Genomic DNA, 15,338 nt, shown 5'->3' on the forward strand with positions numbered 1-15,338 from the left:
TAATATAGTAATGAAATATGGTGATAATATAGTAATAAAATTTGTATGCATGGCAAAGGAGGGGTTTCTTCTATTACACATTTAATCTGTGCAATTGAACTTGACTAAAATACAGAAAGCAGATATCATGTTAATGTAGAACCATCATCAGCCCCCCCCCCAAAAAAAAAGAGAGAAAAATACATATACATCTAGACAGACCAGAATATATGAAATATATCTTAACTAAAAATCAACTGGCAATTTTTTTTCTTAAAACTATTAACTGATATTGCAAATTTATTTTCAAACAAGATTTGTGAAACAGGCCCAAGATGAGAGCATTTCCTTATAATTTACTTTTACTTTTTTGAAGGGTGGGGGAGGCAGCAAACAAAACTGAAATATTCTATTTTAAAGAAGCTGTCGCAGCTGGACATTTACCTTTTGTTAATAATACAAACAGATTTATTGATTGAAATTAATTTCATGCTTTAAAGTGAATTCAAATGAATCCAGATTCATTGTTATTCAACTTTTCATTTACTTACCACCTCAGAGTTATGATCATTCTACTAATGTTTACATTTTTGTCTATGTTATGTCATAAAATGTCTTTATATTGTTACAGGGCCCTGTTGGAGACCAACATATTGGTGAAAGGCCTTCCCTGTTTTTTTCTTTTACAGTTGAATTAAGAAGGGGGTGAGTTTCCATAAATATAGGTTCTACACACAATATATAGTATACATAAGTTGTTCAAACAGATAGCATGTCACAAAAATCCCCTGCCTTCTCGATATTTTGCTTTGAAAGTCTATGAAATTAGCCACCTGTCAGAGCCCGAGAGACGAGTGTACAGAAAAGTCACTCGGAGTGTGACGTCACCGGGGGGAATTTAGTATAAGAGGTGCCTGAATGTCATACAGAAATGCTATGCAGAGAGAGAAAGATATTTTACAATTTTTTTTCAAAGCAACTCGAATCAAACAAATAGGACTGATATGTACAAATCTTTACTTTCCCTGTATAAAAAACAGTATGAATAACCATCATGAACTCTTCAATAATGATGTAAGATAGCAAACAGTGAGTTATTGAATGATATTTTCACTATTTCTCATTTATTTTATCACGATGTTCAATCAAGTGAGTAGCTGGAAAGTAATTCCGGCGGATAGCTCAGCTCTCGCTCAGCGCGCGCTGAACGCATAATACTATACACACAACACCCAGGCATTGAGTGTACTGTTATGGTCTGGTGGCCGTGCAGCGATCCCCTGGCGTTTTTTCTTCTTTTCTTTTGTCTTTGACTCCACTTTTATATCGATATCCTCTGGATCATTTCCACTCATAGCTCATTCCACAGAACAATCTTGAACCAAACGTATTATTCTTTCTCGGCCTTCTGAGTTGTTTTCTATATTTAATTACGCTAGGGGTCACCGTCACACATACAAACGCAATTCGCAAGTGAGTTGAAGACAGAGAGATATACCGTATAGAATTATAGTAATTAGTATACATCTCTATGGTTGAAGACAACAAGGAAGGTATGCGGTACGGTAGCTCGACAGCTAGCTGCGCCGGAGCGGGCGGCCGGTCGGCACAAAGCAATTCTGCAACCAACTGTGTTTTTTTGCAAGAGCCGCGTCACACGCGGATAAATATGTCATAATAACACGTCTGCTACGTTATCGACTGGTGAGAAGATCTCGATCAAATTTCATATTATTCACCTTGAAATTATTCCTTTAGGGTCTATGGTATCATTCTGAGGGAATTTACATATTTGGAATAATAGTACGGCCACAAATATTTTAATCATTTCCTCTTTGCAAGTTCTATGGCTCGCAGATACAACTTCAACTGCAGTTATTCCATATGAAGGCGTACGTGCATAGTACACAAAGCGGCACTGCCTTGTTTACTACACCGGGACCGAATACCCCCCGGTGACGTCACACTCAAAGAACACCCGTCTCGGTAGGCATTGCAGGAGCGAACTCGGGGAAAATGGGTAGGGATAAATCGTTCAAATTCACTATTTTGAAAAAAGAAAATGGGGGTTCGAATCACCTCTTAGTGTTTGGGGGGTTGTAAGGTTGCTATTAATGTAAATATCTCAATATTTGGAATCGTCTTCTTAATTCAACTTTAATGAAATAAATTTAATAAACATTTTAAGTGTCACATAATGACCAGGTTACAAGCAAATACATTTTGTACTTAGTAAACCTGAATTGAAAAAAATCCTTATGGTATTAATCTCTTTTTTAAGTGTCTGTTATACATCAAATCAAATACTGTTTTACTTCTCGAAAGATACTAATATTTATCATAGACATAATCTTCCTAACAAAAACACCTTGATGCACAGTTATTTTTTTCATTTAGGGTGAAAGGTTAAATAATTTTTGGCAAGAGCTATTTTCTCCTCTTACATTATATACAATTTTCCCCCTTGAAGAGGAATATACACACATAACAGCATAGGATCTGACAATCACACGATAAACTTGATTTTAAGCTTTGAGAATTGACTATCATAAAGCAAGATCTAATCCTCCTAACTGTTTCAAAGATTATCATTCATTCAACTGCAGTGACTCTGACAGCATTTTGATATTGTGACATAAATCCTGATAAACTAACAATATTCAATTCTGAATTATCTACAAATACATAAGAATATAAAACTAGCTTCAGGCAGTGGCACTGGAATGTTCTGGACAGAAAAATGTTTTGAGGGTAGAGCCTTTGTTAAAATGCATTAGCTTGCCCCTCCAAACCTTTAGAGCATCCCATCCCAGTGCCACTAGTTTCAAGCAACAACAATGAGAATCCAGATGACATGTTTACAGCACCATACAAGCTACTTTTCCTTCAAAGTCCACCACTTCATCTCCATTCTTAATGCAGGTAAAGCAGCATATCAAAGTCATAATAACTCCCTTCAGTAGTTTTTTAACCTTTCAGTTACAAATGAATTCAGTCTTAGACTCCATTAATGTTGTTAGTTGTTTGATCTCCTGAAGAGGTATTATCATCTGATTCAGGTGAAACTCTTGTGTGAGCCTTTGCTCTATATTCTGTGATGATCACAGACACATCATTCACCACAACCTGAGTTGATATAGCACTACTTCGGTCAACATTTTTTAATCTTGGTCTGTAGTGAAAGAAAAGGAAGGAAAAAAAATCAATTAAAGAGTACACACAAAAAGAAGTAAAATAAAAAAGTACTAACATAAAAGGGACATGCATTTCAAATTCACTGAATATATGTACTTCTTGAAAATATCCATTGGAAGTAGCGGGTAGAGTACCTGAAGCAATATGTTCATGTAGCATTTTCAGCATCACTTAAGTAAAACTATTCAAGAATTACTCTAAATTCCGAATTCAATTTACACACTCAAGGTGAACCAATGATGCCGGACATTTTTCTTACACTACAGAGTTAAATTACCAGCTATACACATATCTCATTGAAGCCCAGTAGTGGCCTCATCAAGTGCTTCCCACTCTTAATATATCCACTCCTTATCGCATTGAGTCATATGACCAATAAGCCTTATTTTGAGATAGACAAGTAGCATGAAATGTAATTTGGAGCTGGAACATGAGCTTTAACACATGCATTCAGATTTAATACCATGATTCTTTTTTCCTTTACCCACTCCATTCAAATGCCCTAAGGCTAAAAAATATATATGTGAAATGTAGATCAAGTGGAGGGGGTGTCAGAGGAAGGAAAAAAAGAGTCATTATTGGTCATTGAATCATATTTGAATTATTGGGGAAAAATAAAGGAAAAAAAAAATGCCAATATTATATGAGAAAGAAGTAACTATACAACAATGAAATAAGAGGTATTGAGTACAGTCAAAATGATATTCAAACGTCATTTATCTGGCCGATAATCTATAGGTACGAGGAGAAAATTGAACATAACTATAATAATACATAGCATTTTGTGCTGATTATCTAGATGCCTATTCAATGGTGCACTTCATGTATATTGATGCATTGAGATGATGCATGATATTGATTAAGTCATTTTGTTTGTAAAAGATGGCAATAACAAGTGGAACACCTATGGGCAGTCTCGTTTGCATTTTTTAATTCAATATAGCACAATATAGCAGCAGTGCTGACTTTGAAAACAAGTTGCATGATTGAATAAAAAATAAGAGGAAAAAAACTCCATTCATTTGATAAAAAAATCTTTTTTAAATGACTCTGTATGCCAATGACCATCATCATGTTGACCAATAGCTGCATAAAATCTATAATAATGTTTTTATGTGCAGCAATGGCTTTATACAGGAGAAATTTGGAATTGGTTCAATGAAAATTATGAAATAACCAACAAAACCATCATAACCCCCCCCCCTCTCGAGTGCTTTTCTAGAAATCTTACATATCCAGACAAAGGAAATAATAGTTCAAAAACAAAACCGTATGTTAATGAACCATGAAACTTATCAAAACTTATAACAAGGTTATGCTCTTTTGGCACATTTCCTTTAGTTGAATTCCAAAATTGTCTTAAAAAGGAGAAAAAAAAAGTACAAACTACCGCTATAATGACATTCCCAGACAAAGCAAGTTAAATGATTGAACCCTTTGAAATGATTCATTCCATTGTACAAGTGCAAATTGAATTTCTTTGTCTGTAAAGTGGGAATGAGATAATTTTGCCAAAGATTCTGTCACATATTAAATAAAGATCACATGTGCACCATGCTGAATGCAAATTCTTGGTAAAAAATGTGTTATAATCACACTTCTAGCAAATAAAACCCAATAATAATTGACAATAAAACTTAATTCTATTGTTCCATGTAAGTGCATCTGAAGGGACATGCCTAACTATGAGTTACATGCTCTGAAAGAACTAGATAGCACTGGCATTATCAAATACAGTATTCATTGAATTAAATTATGTTCCGAGACATCTTCACCATGCATGCATAACACATTATTTCTTATGTGACCTAGAAAAAAAAACTGAAATGTGTATTTAATTTCCGGTTACCAATGCATTTATTTCTTCTTTTAAAGTGCGAACTACATGTACATGTGTAGTACAATTTTCTGGAGGACAGTGTAAGAACACTTGCACTCGTTAGTGACAAATGACATTGTCGTAAAAGACAATCTTCAAGTAAGGAATTATTTTGTTTATTTTTTTTCTTTCTTTATTGCGACCTTAACAGTTTTATTGAATAAAAAAAAGATTCACAACTTGAGATGAAATAGCTGTTCAAGATGTTGATCGTCAACCAATAAAACTGGCAAGAATTGAATGTGTGCCAATTCATAAAGGGGTGTCTGAAGTTGTTTGGACAGCACTTCTTGTATTAAACTTAAAAGGCAGAATGAATGTAGTTCACAACAACATGATCTATATAAAAAGTTGTGCTTCTAAAGCTGTGATATTTCCTGTCATGTCTGGATAAGTGGGGTTTAAATATAAATATATAAACATTATGAAAGATTTAGCAATGGATTTAGATAAGAAAAATTAAAGTGACAATTCATGCCAGGTTTTATCTCAACTTTTTAACCCATGATGATGTCCTAAAAAAATGAATGACTGCAATTTGCACTGCAATTTTTTTTGTTAGATAAATTGAAACATGACTACATATCACACTATATATAGTAAGAGATCCTGTTGAATGAAATATACATGTAAATGCTTGTAATCATACAGGAAAAGTGCTAATAATTAATCAGAGAAAATCACAATTTAACTTAAAAGCCTGAAAATGACAGAACTTGTAACCTCTATATACAACATGCATCTATAAAATAATATTTTTTTTTGCAAAATAACATACTGCTGCTACTTATAAAATTATACATTTTTTCAAATGAAAAACAATATTCACCATGTAGGAGTAACAGATTAAATGAGAACTCTGACTAACACAACAAAAGATGAGATAAGAGTATCAAGCACTGAAATATACATTTTGTAGGACATCCTCTGCTGGTATCAATTTGATTCAACATCTGAAGCCATGCAGCATTTCGGTCTTTTCGGATATCTTCAAGTGGTACGTTTAAGTATGAACTGGGACATTACTGACTGTGCGCATACAGGATATGAAGATCAGGCCATGTCTCCCGAATCATAACATGAAAACAAGGTACTTTGTAACAATATACATGTACCTTATCCATTACAAATACAACATTGCCACAAGTTAATATACATTTTACAGATTATTATTTGTCATTAAAAGTCAATACGGTGGATCATATAATTTCATCACTTATTCTCACATTTACAAACCAAAAAGGCATATATTATGTTACTTAGAGCTCTGCGAGATCACAGTTTCATAAAAAATAAAGTTCTTGAGGAAGGTTAAAGAAAATAATAAATTGTATGTGGGTTGATATTATCACAGCCCTGGGTAAAATATTACCTGTTTTTCCTTTGATTTAAACCTTGTTTTCTGAGGTGTTTGGGTTGGTGTAGACCAGTTCCAGGGGCCATGAATTGTTGGGCTCTCTGTTGAGCAACTACCTGTGCATTCAAACGTGGCTTACTAGAAAAAAAATGGAATGGTAGTAAGACACACTTTTAATAATAATAATACAAATATCCAGATCTTTTATAGTTCACATCAAGTCATTATCTAATATGTCTATGCACTTCCAAAGGGTCTAAGGATGTGATTACCCTGGTTTTAAATAACTGCCATCACCACCAATGGTACTACATAATGTTTACTTCATTCTATCAAGAGAGGAAAATCAATCTTCAGTATTAGGATATCAAAATACATTTTGTATTATACTGTAAGAATTATACAATATTTAGAGTTTTGCTAATTAGTAATAAGGAGAAGACTCTTCATCAAATCACAATAGGTGACAGAAATGGCAATTCAACATGTTCAGGGAAGAATCTTGTTTCACATTATAATGAGGAAAAAAAAAATCGCAATTCACATAACAAATACAAAAGAAATAGTGAGTGGGTGACACCATTGGTTCTACCATTTGCATATTTACCAGGATATAAATGTTTTGTATAATGAAGCAAAACTTTCAAATTAACTTTAAAAAATGTCAAGACTTTGCTACATTTACTATTTTACAACATCCAATTTTGATGACATTTTAAGTGTTAAATTTGTATGAATTTTCTCTTCCTATTGAAAATATTTTTTTTAGTGCTTTCACTCTTAACAAGAACAAACTTGAAAACCCATAAAATTAAATGATTACAATGTTTTAGAAAACAGTACAGCATTTGTTGTCTGCAAATTAGCCAATTATCACATTTAATCTAATTCTTTTATACCATATTACATGAAACATATTTATATATACAGTCTATCAAAGACTGTAAAGAATTTACATTCAATAATGTAGAACCTACTTTTGAAACAATTGATTGCACAAATGATTTGTTGATGAAACGTGTACAGTTGGCTGCCATCTGAATGACTAAATTTGAATTAATTGAACAGGTCTCATAATCTTGGAAGAAAAAAATTTGCGAAGTTGTTCTGTCAAAAATATTTCATTTCTTAGAAGTAAGAAATGTAGGCTCGAGATGTAATGGTCCACTAGTGATACATGTAGCTGGATAATAATGGTGACCCACTTGATATTTATCAATAACTGTTCTTTTTCTCTGTATTGTTCACACTAACCTAAGGGGGAAATGAGCGAGTTCCCTGCCAAGGGAAATTTAAATCCCTCCCAGGAAGCTGGGGTCTGGCTGACAACACACACAACAGGACACTGCCTTCCTCATTACCTTAACATGAACATAGAGGGCGACATTGATCTATCTACTTGTATCTAGAATTGATCACATCTACTTATTCACAAAGAAATTAAGCACAACTCAATAACTCTAAACACCCAATATTATTTATGTATGTTATTTGTTGTATATGGAAAGGGAAATCATTAGTCAAATATTAAGGTGCATAAGGCAGAACTCTACAATGTATCACAAGTGGAATGCCTCTGGCAGTCTTGCCTGCATTACGCGGTATATAGCAGCAGTGCTGACTTTGAAAATAGCTATTGAATAAATATTAACAAAATGAAACACTCATATGATAATAAAATACTATATCCATTGACCAAAAATGTCCTTTGACCATGATAATATGACCTAAAATAATCAGTCATACTTGATTATGTCTATGTTTTATGAACTACATGTGTAGATCCATGAACTTTCTAAGTTATGATGCCAATTGAATTTAACAAATAACCCCAACATGGCCAAAGTTTGACCTTGAATGACCAGGATGTTCAGGGATACTTAATTGCTCTTATGTCTGAGTTTCATGAACTAGATATGGATATCATGAAAAGCGCTATATAAGACTAAGTTATTATTATTATTAGATCCATAAAATTTCAAAGTTATGATGACATTTCCACAAATACCCCCAACATGGTCAAAGATTGTTGACCCTATAAAGTGACCTTTGACCTTGGTCATATGACCTGAAAATTAGGCAGGGTCTTCAATGATACACGATCACCCTTATACACATGTTTCATGGACTAGGTCCATATACTTTTTAAGTTATGACAACATTTCAAAAACTTAACCTTGGGTAAGATTTCGATATTGATCCCCCCAACATGGTCTAAGTTCATTGACCCTAAATGACGTTTGAACTTGGTCATGTGACCTGAAACCAAGGCAGGATGTTCAATAATACTTGATCACCCTTATGTCCAAGTTTAATGAACTATGTCCATACTATTTAAGTAATGATGTCATTTAAAAAACTTAACCTTAACAATGTTGTCGCCGCTGCCATCGCTGTCGGAAAAGCGGCGCCTATAGTCCCGCTCTGCTATGCAGGCGAGACAAAAACAAAGATATTTGGGAAATTATTAAACTTTCTTACCGAGTAGAAGTACCCTTTCTGACATCACACATCTCACATTTAAAAGCTTCTGATCTATTACGATAGGTGCAGACACTACAGTCCCAGTAGTTGGCTTCTGGAGAGCGAGACACTCGTTTCTGTCTCCTGACAAGATATGAAAAATACATACATTGTATACATCAGGGTGTAACAAGTGCCTGTTATCATGGCGGGGGGGGGGGGGGGGGGGGAGGAGTCATAAAGTCCAAATTTGCTGGAAAACTAAAATAGGCGGGAGTAAATCCTTTTGCTGGTTTTGAGAGGCAAGCTCCAAAAGGGTCCAAGGGATGGATCCCATAAGCATAAATTGCTTTCAAGTGCATTATGAATATCAAAATGTAGTTCACAAATTGCAAGTATCAAAATTTTAAAATTTTTCCCATGAACACATCAAATTTTCCCATCATAAAAGCAACAGGAAAAATAAAATAAAAACATACTTTTAGCACAGAATTAGACAGTGGTCTAACTTAAATCTGATTTCAGAATATGGGCCATAATCTCAGGAGGAACGTGTACCATCAATTAAAATAATATTGTTTCTGTTATACCTAGCAAAATGCTTAAAATCTGGACAAAACATAGGCCCATATTGGGTGACGCATTTAGCCATTAGAGCTTGCACTAATGGGGTAACCATCTGTGTCTGCGGATGGTTTTGTAGAAAAAAAAGGGGTCTCTGGAACTTAAAGGTCAAATCCACCCAAGAAAATGTTGATTTGAATAAATAGAGAAAAATCAAACTAGCATAATGCTGAAAATTTGATCAAAATTGGATGTAAAATAAGAAAGTTATGGCATTTTAAAGTTCCGCTTATTTTTCACAACAGTTATATGCACAACTTATTGACATGAAAATGAAAGAGTCGATGATGTCACTCACTCACTATTTCTTTTGTTTTTTATTGTCTGAATTATACAATTTTTCATTTTTTACAGATTTGACAACAAGGGCCAACTTGACTGACCCATATAGTATTAAAATAATGTTAATTCCACATGTTCAGGGAGGAATTAATCTTTGTTTCACTTGACAATGAGGTGAAAATTAGAATATTCAGTATTTCACACAATAAAATACAAAAGAAATAGTGAGTGGGTGATGTCATCAGTCTCCTCATTTGCATACCGACAAGGATGTTTATTTAACTGTTTTGTGAAATTAAGCAAAACTTTAAAATATCATAACTTTCTTATTTTACATCCAATTTTGATGAAATTTTCAGTGCTATGCTCGTTAGATTTTTCTCTTCTTATTCATATCAACTTTTTGTTAGGGTGGACTTGTCCTTCACACACAGATCTGGGCGTGGGGTTGCATGATCAGCCAATTAGCAGTCAGGGATTTTTCATATAACTTTTAACGGTAAATTTCATATAACTTTCTCTGTATCAATTCAATAAATGTGAGGTATAGCACTGCATTATTCGGGGCAAGTACAATATACTGGATTATATCCCGAGTGCAGGTTTGTTTCACCGAGGCCGAGGTGAAATAGACCTGCACGAGGGAAAATTTTATATTTGGAGTTCATATAGTCCAGTAATATTGTATGATAGCATGTTCACTATTTACCACAGTAAATTGTACAACGCCTACTTGACGTATGCAAGCGAATGGGAGGCTGAATCTCAAACATTCGTACCGTTGCACACGTACCATCCAAAATGTACCTTGCACGGGTCAGGAAAAGGTGACGTCACTATGAAAAGTAAGATTCAACGCATTGCATGCGCTTACATGTAGTAGTGCTGTTGTCGGGAACAAAAATCCATGTCGACATGTCGCTTAAAAATTAATCCCGACATCGACAATGTCGACATGAAAAAGGGACTGTAATTTAGCCTAGGCTCCCTAACAATCATTCGATCGTGGCACATAACACTCTCTCAATCAAATGTGTATTCACCTTGACACAGGTGATATTCCCACACTAGATCTACACAGGCTCAGTTCGGGAAAACATATTTTGACTAAGCTATAGTGAATTCACTTCCAAAATCACTGATTTAATCCACATTTATTCTGGAGAATCAAGTTTTTGTACCACAATCAGGTCTCACAAGCATTGCGCAATAACGCTCGGAGCTAATTTGAGAATCACCGATCGCAACAGTAATCATACACATGTGCTGCAAAGGCAAGCTCCTCAAATTGACAAAAAACAAGGCAAACGCCAAGCGTTGTCTCGCCTGCATATTGCAGTCATGAAGAGACTGCATGTCAAAACTACATGTATGCTATATGACTTAGATGGACCTCTGTTACGAGTTTGGCGATCCCACCTCGAAGCTATAGAAAGTTATTGTGTGTACAACACAGCAGTGCCAGTCATGGAAAGTTCATTGACCATTGACCTTAATCAAATTCAACTCACATTCGAACTTGACCTGCACCTTCAAGAGATGGACCTCCTGTTTGAATTTGGCAATCCTACCTCGAAGATATAAAAAGTTATTATGTGTACATCAAAGCACAGTGCTAGTCATGGAAAGTTCATTGACCTTTGACCTTAATCAAATTCAACTCACATTTGAACTTGACCTGCACCTTCAAAAGATGGACCTCTTGTATGAATTTGGCAATCCTAACTCGAAGATATAGAAAGTTATTGTGTGTACAGCACAGCACAGTGCTAGTCATGGAAAGTTCATTGACCTTTGACCTTATTCAAATTTGGCTCATATTCGAACTTGACCTGTACCTTCAAGAGATGGACGTCTGTTATGAATTTGGCGATCTCACCTCGAAGCTATAGAAAGTTATTGTGTGTACAACACAGCACAGTGCCAGTCATGGAAAGTTCATTGACCTTTGACCTTATTCAAATTCGACTCATATTCAAACTTGACCTGTGCCTTCAGGAGATGGACCTCTGGTATGAATTTGGTGATCCCACCTCGAAGATATAGAAAGTTATTATGTGTACAACACAGCACAGTGCCAGTCATGGAAAGTTCATTGACCTTTAACCTTATTCACATTCGATTAATATTCGAACTTGACCTGTGCCTTCAGGAGATGGACCTCTGGTATGAATTTGGTGATCCCACCTCGAAGATATAGAAAGTTATTATGTGTACAACACAGCACAGTGCCAGTCATGGAAAGTTCATTGACCTTTGACCTTATTCAAATTCGACTCATATTCAAACTTGACCTGTGCCTTCAGGAGATGGACCTCTGGTATGAATTTGATGTTCCCACCTCGAAGATATAGAAAGTTATTATGTGTACATCACAGCACAGTGCCAGTCATGGAAAGTTCATTGACCTTTGACCTTATTCCAATTTGACTCATATTCGAACTTGACCTGTGCCTTCAGGAGATGGACCTCTGTTATGAATTTGGTGATCCCACCTCGAAGCTATAGAAAGTTATTGGGTGTACAAAGTTATTATGTGTACAACACAGCACAGTGCCAGTCATGGAAAGTTCTTTGACCTTTGACCTTATTCCAATTTGACTCATATTCGAACTTGACCTGTGCCTTCAGGAGATGGACCTCTGGTATGAATTTGGTGATCCCACCTCGAAGCTATAGAAAGTTATTGGGTGTACAACACAATTGTTGACGACGACGACACTGACGCCGGAAATAGTGATACCTATGTCTCGCTCCGCTACGCAGGCGAGACAAAAATAATAAAAATTGATCGATAATTTCAGTACCACTTCTGTGGCGATCCGTGCAACGATCTCCAAACGAAGGAAGGTAAGTTTTCTGTGACTTCGTGAAATGAAGTAAGCGCTCAATTACGGCGGTCACAACTTTGACAAAAACACGTGTTTGCTGCTGCTCACGTCTATGTGAAAAATAAAACATTGAGGAGCAGCGTATTATCAAGCATGGTGAATAGTGATGGGTACGGAAATAAAAGGAAAGGGAAGGCTTGTACCCATCCACAATGCACGCACCGAATTGTCGCCAATTCAATGGCCCAGCTTTTTGTTTCAGTTCTTGCTAGTCCCCCAGTGTTGGATCGTACTGTGTCTGCACGCAGCTCGGAATGGCAGTGCAGAATAAGAAAACAGTCCCGAGCAAAGATTCCCTTATTCCATACATTTTTCTATAGTTACAATATTATATTTAGGCCTATCTCTAAAAATTTCAGAATAAGATCCCTGAATTTGTTTGTTTTAAACCTCACCATGATGGAACAAAGAAATTGATTAAAACATGCATCGCTATAATTAAGAAAGGTAATCTCTCTAATGCTCATTTTCTTAAGTGGAGGTTTATTTTTGGAACATTCTCTGTCTATACTCTTTATGCACTGTTGATGTTCTTTGACTACTTTTGGTCGTAACTCTCATGATTTATTTGTATTTTTTGTTGACTATGTTGTTATATTTTCAATAAATACTTAATTGAAAAAAATAAAGTCGCTCAAGCACGTACAAGATATATCACTGCCAATGAATATATCAAGCTAGTATCAACCTGTCTGTGAGTTTAACTGCTACTGAAACAATATTTTGTTTGCTTACAGGCGGGGTTGTCCCTAGATGTGTCTTATTCTGTTTCTGCTTTTATTGGGGGGGGGGGGCAGTTTAATGAGCTAAGTCTGATAGCCGAAGTATGTGTACACTCCTGAACATTTGATAATTGCATTTTGAATATATTATTTATTTACTTACTTAGGGGTTTGGTAAAGTGTCATGTACGTAATATTAAGGACATAAGGGGCATTAACCCGTTTTGAATAGGGGGGGAAAATAATTTTTTAATTTAAAAAAAATTGGTGCCCGCACAACCTTTTCACGCAAAGCAGGCCCAAAATATGGACAATTTTTTCGCTTTTTTTCCAAACATATTTGCATAGCATTTTGGTCTATATGAATAATTTTGAAAATGTAAAAATCAATCATAATCATATATGATAAGGACCCTCGGAAAGATTTTTAGTAGAGGTGCTGAAGTGCACTTGACATGACAAGCAAAAAAAAAAGGTTCACTACAAAATGAAGGTGATTTTGGTCCCGAGAAATTTGACAAGCAAAAAAAAAAGTAATTTTGCTTACATTTCTCAATTTTTCAACACCTACCGGAATACCTGGGGGTACTGCCTATATGGAGAATAATGACACACATGCACCTCCAGGAAAATCTTGAGGGTGCTGAAGCATCCCCGTTATCCCCGCTTCCCAGGGCCATGCTAATTTGTATACGATAAAACGTCTGACAAGTGCTTTTATGAAATGCTACCGATCTTAAATTCAACATAACAGCCAAGTAGGCCTGTAGTGAGAAAACTATAACCTTTACTTTAGCCACAACCCAGTGGCTGATCTACCCCAACCCCTTAATTGGGCTGCCAAGTAAAAAAAAAAAAAAAAAAAAAGTAATGACCTATTTTGGATCCTTGATTTTATGGTAAATTTTTTTTTAGTTTGCTTGTAATTCGGTACCAAAATAACCTTCATTTGGATAATCAGGGCTATTTGTTCCTCTTAAACATCGCCAGTCCACCCTCATTATCTTCCCTTCTCTCTTCCTGCTGTTTTTAAAGCATGTTCATAATTTTTTTTTCTCTCTCTGTAACAAATTGATGATACTAATGAGTTAAATTAAAGTATTTTCCCTTCATGTTCTCATCTTTATTTTGTCTTGTGTGCGTCTCTAATCTGCAATTTCGATATTACCATTTTTTATATCTATTGAATCAAAATATTGTACTATTGTATAATTTGTGTTTTCTTACTTGTCGAATATTAAAATGCAGGCCCTTTATATTTTGCAAGATGAAAATAAACCAAACTGAAACACGAACACTTTCTGCAGTATGCGGGACTACACTTTTTTTCAGTTTTTCCAAATGACATTCTAGAAAATTTGTCTCATTTACAGAAAAGTTGAGTATTTAACACCTAATGTGAAGTCTTTCCACATCATTTCCGTTGTATATTAATGCAGTTAAATGCAAAATAAACAGATATACTTCTGTTTCGTGTAAACTATTTCATGCAGCAAATGACATGAAATCGCACTCATTCGCATTGCAGATGAACGCTAAAGGGACTAGCAAGATGACGGAAGTCACGTGACTACGTACGATCGCGGGCAACACTTCTTCACGCACGATCAGCTTTCCCCTTCCTTTTATTTCCGTATGCATGTTACGCTCGCTTGACGCTAGCGAGCTGCATATATGGAGAAGTCTATCAAATGATCGTCGGGCTAGGATCCAGCACTGACGTATTTCTGCTGCCGCTCAGCTCGCAGGCATTCTTTCTTAATTCAATGCGCTGTTAAGCTGAATAAACCTTTTAATTGCGCCAATTACTGTGGATAAATGCTTCTAACTTTTCAGGTAAGCTTTACACTCGTGACTTGAGGCTAGACCCCTTTTTATTTCATGTTTACTTGTATATCGATGTGGGTGCGTGCCCCGGGGGGGGGGGGGGGCACTCAGTATATAAT

The 15,338-nt window shown here is 35.5% G+C and overlaps 1 protein-coding gene across 1 annotated transcript; it reads right to left on the reverse strand.

The window, feature by feature from the left end:
• Positions 1-1,629: 1,629 nt before the first annotated feature.
• On the reverse strand, positions 1,630-14,072 carry LOC129256837 (YY1-associated factor 2-like). The gene is made up of 4 exons (XM_054895030.2): positions 13,972-14,072; positions 8,892-9,017; positions 6,426-6,548; positions 1,630-3,151 (listed from the first exon to the last, which is right to left on the reverse strand). The coding sequence occupies exons 1-4, from the start codon at positions 14,070-14,072 to the stop codon at positions 2,977-2,979; spliced, it is 525 nt and encodes a 174-aa protein (XP_054751005.2). The 3' UTR covers positions 1,630-2,976.
• Between the last annotated feature and the right edge of the window lie 1,266 nt (positions 14,073-15,338).

The sequence above is a fragment of the Lytechinus pictus genome, chromosome 3, assembly GCF_037042905.1.
Source record: "Lytechinus pictus isolate F3 Inbred chromosome 3, Lp3.0, whole genome shotgun sequence".
Taxonomy (NCBI): domain Eukaryota; kingdom Metazoa; phylum Echinodermata; class Echinoidea; order Temnopleuroida; family Toxopneustidae; genus Lytechinus; species Lytechinus pictus.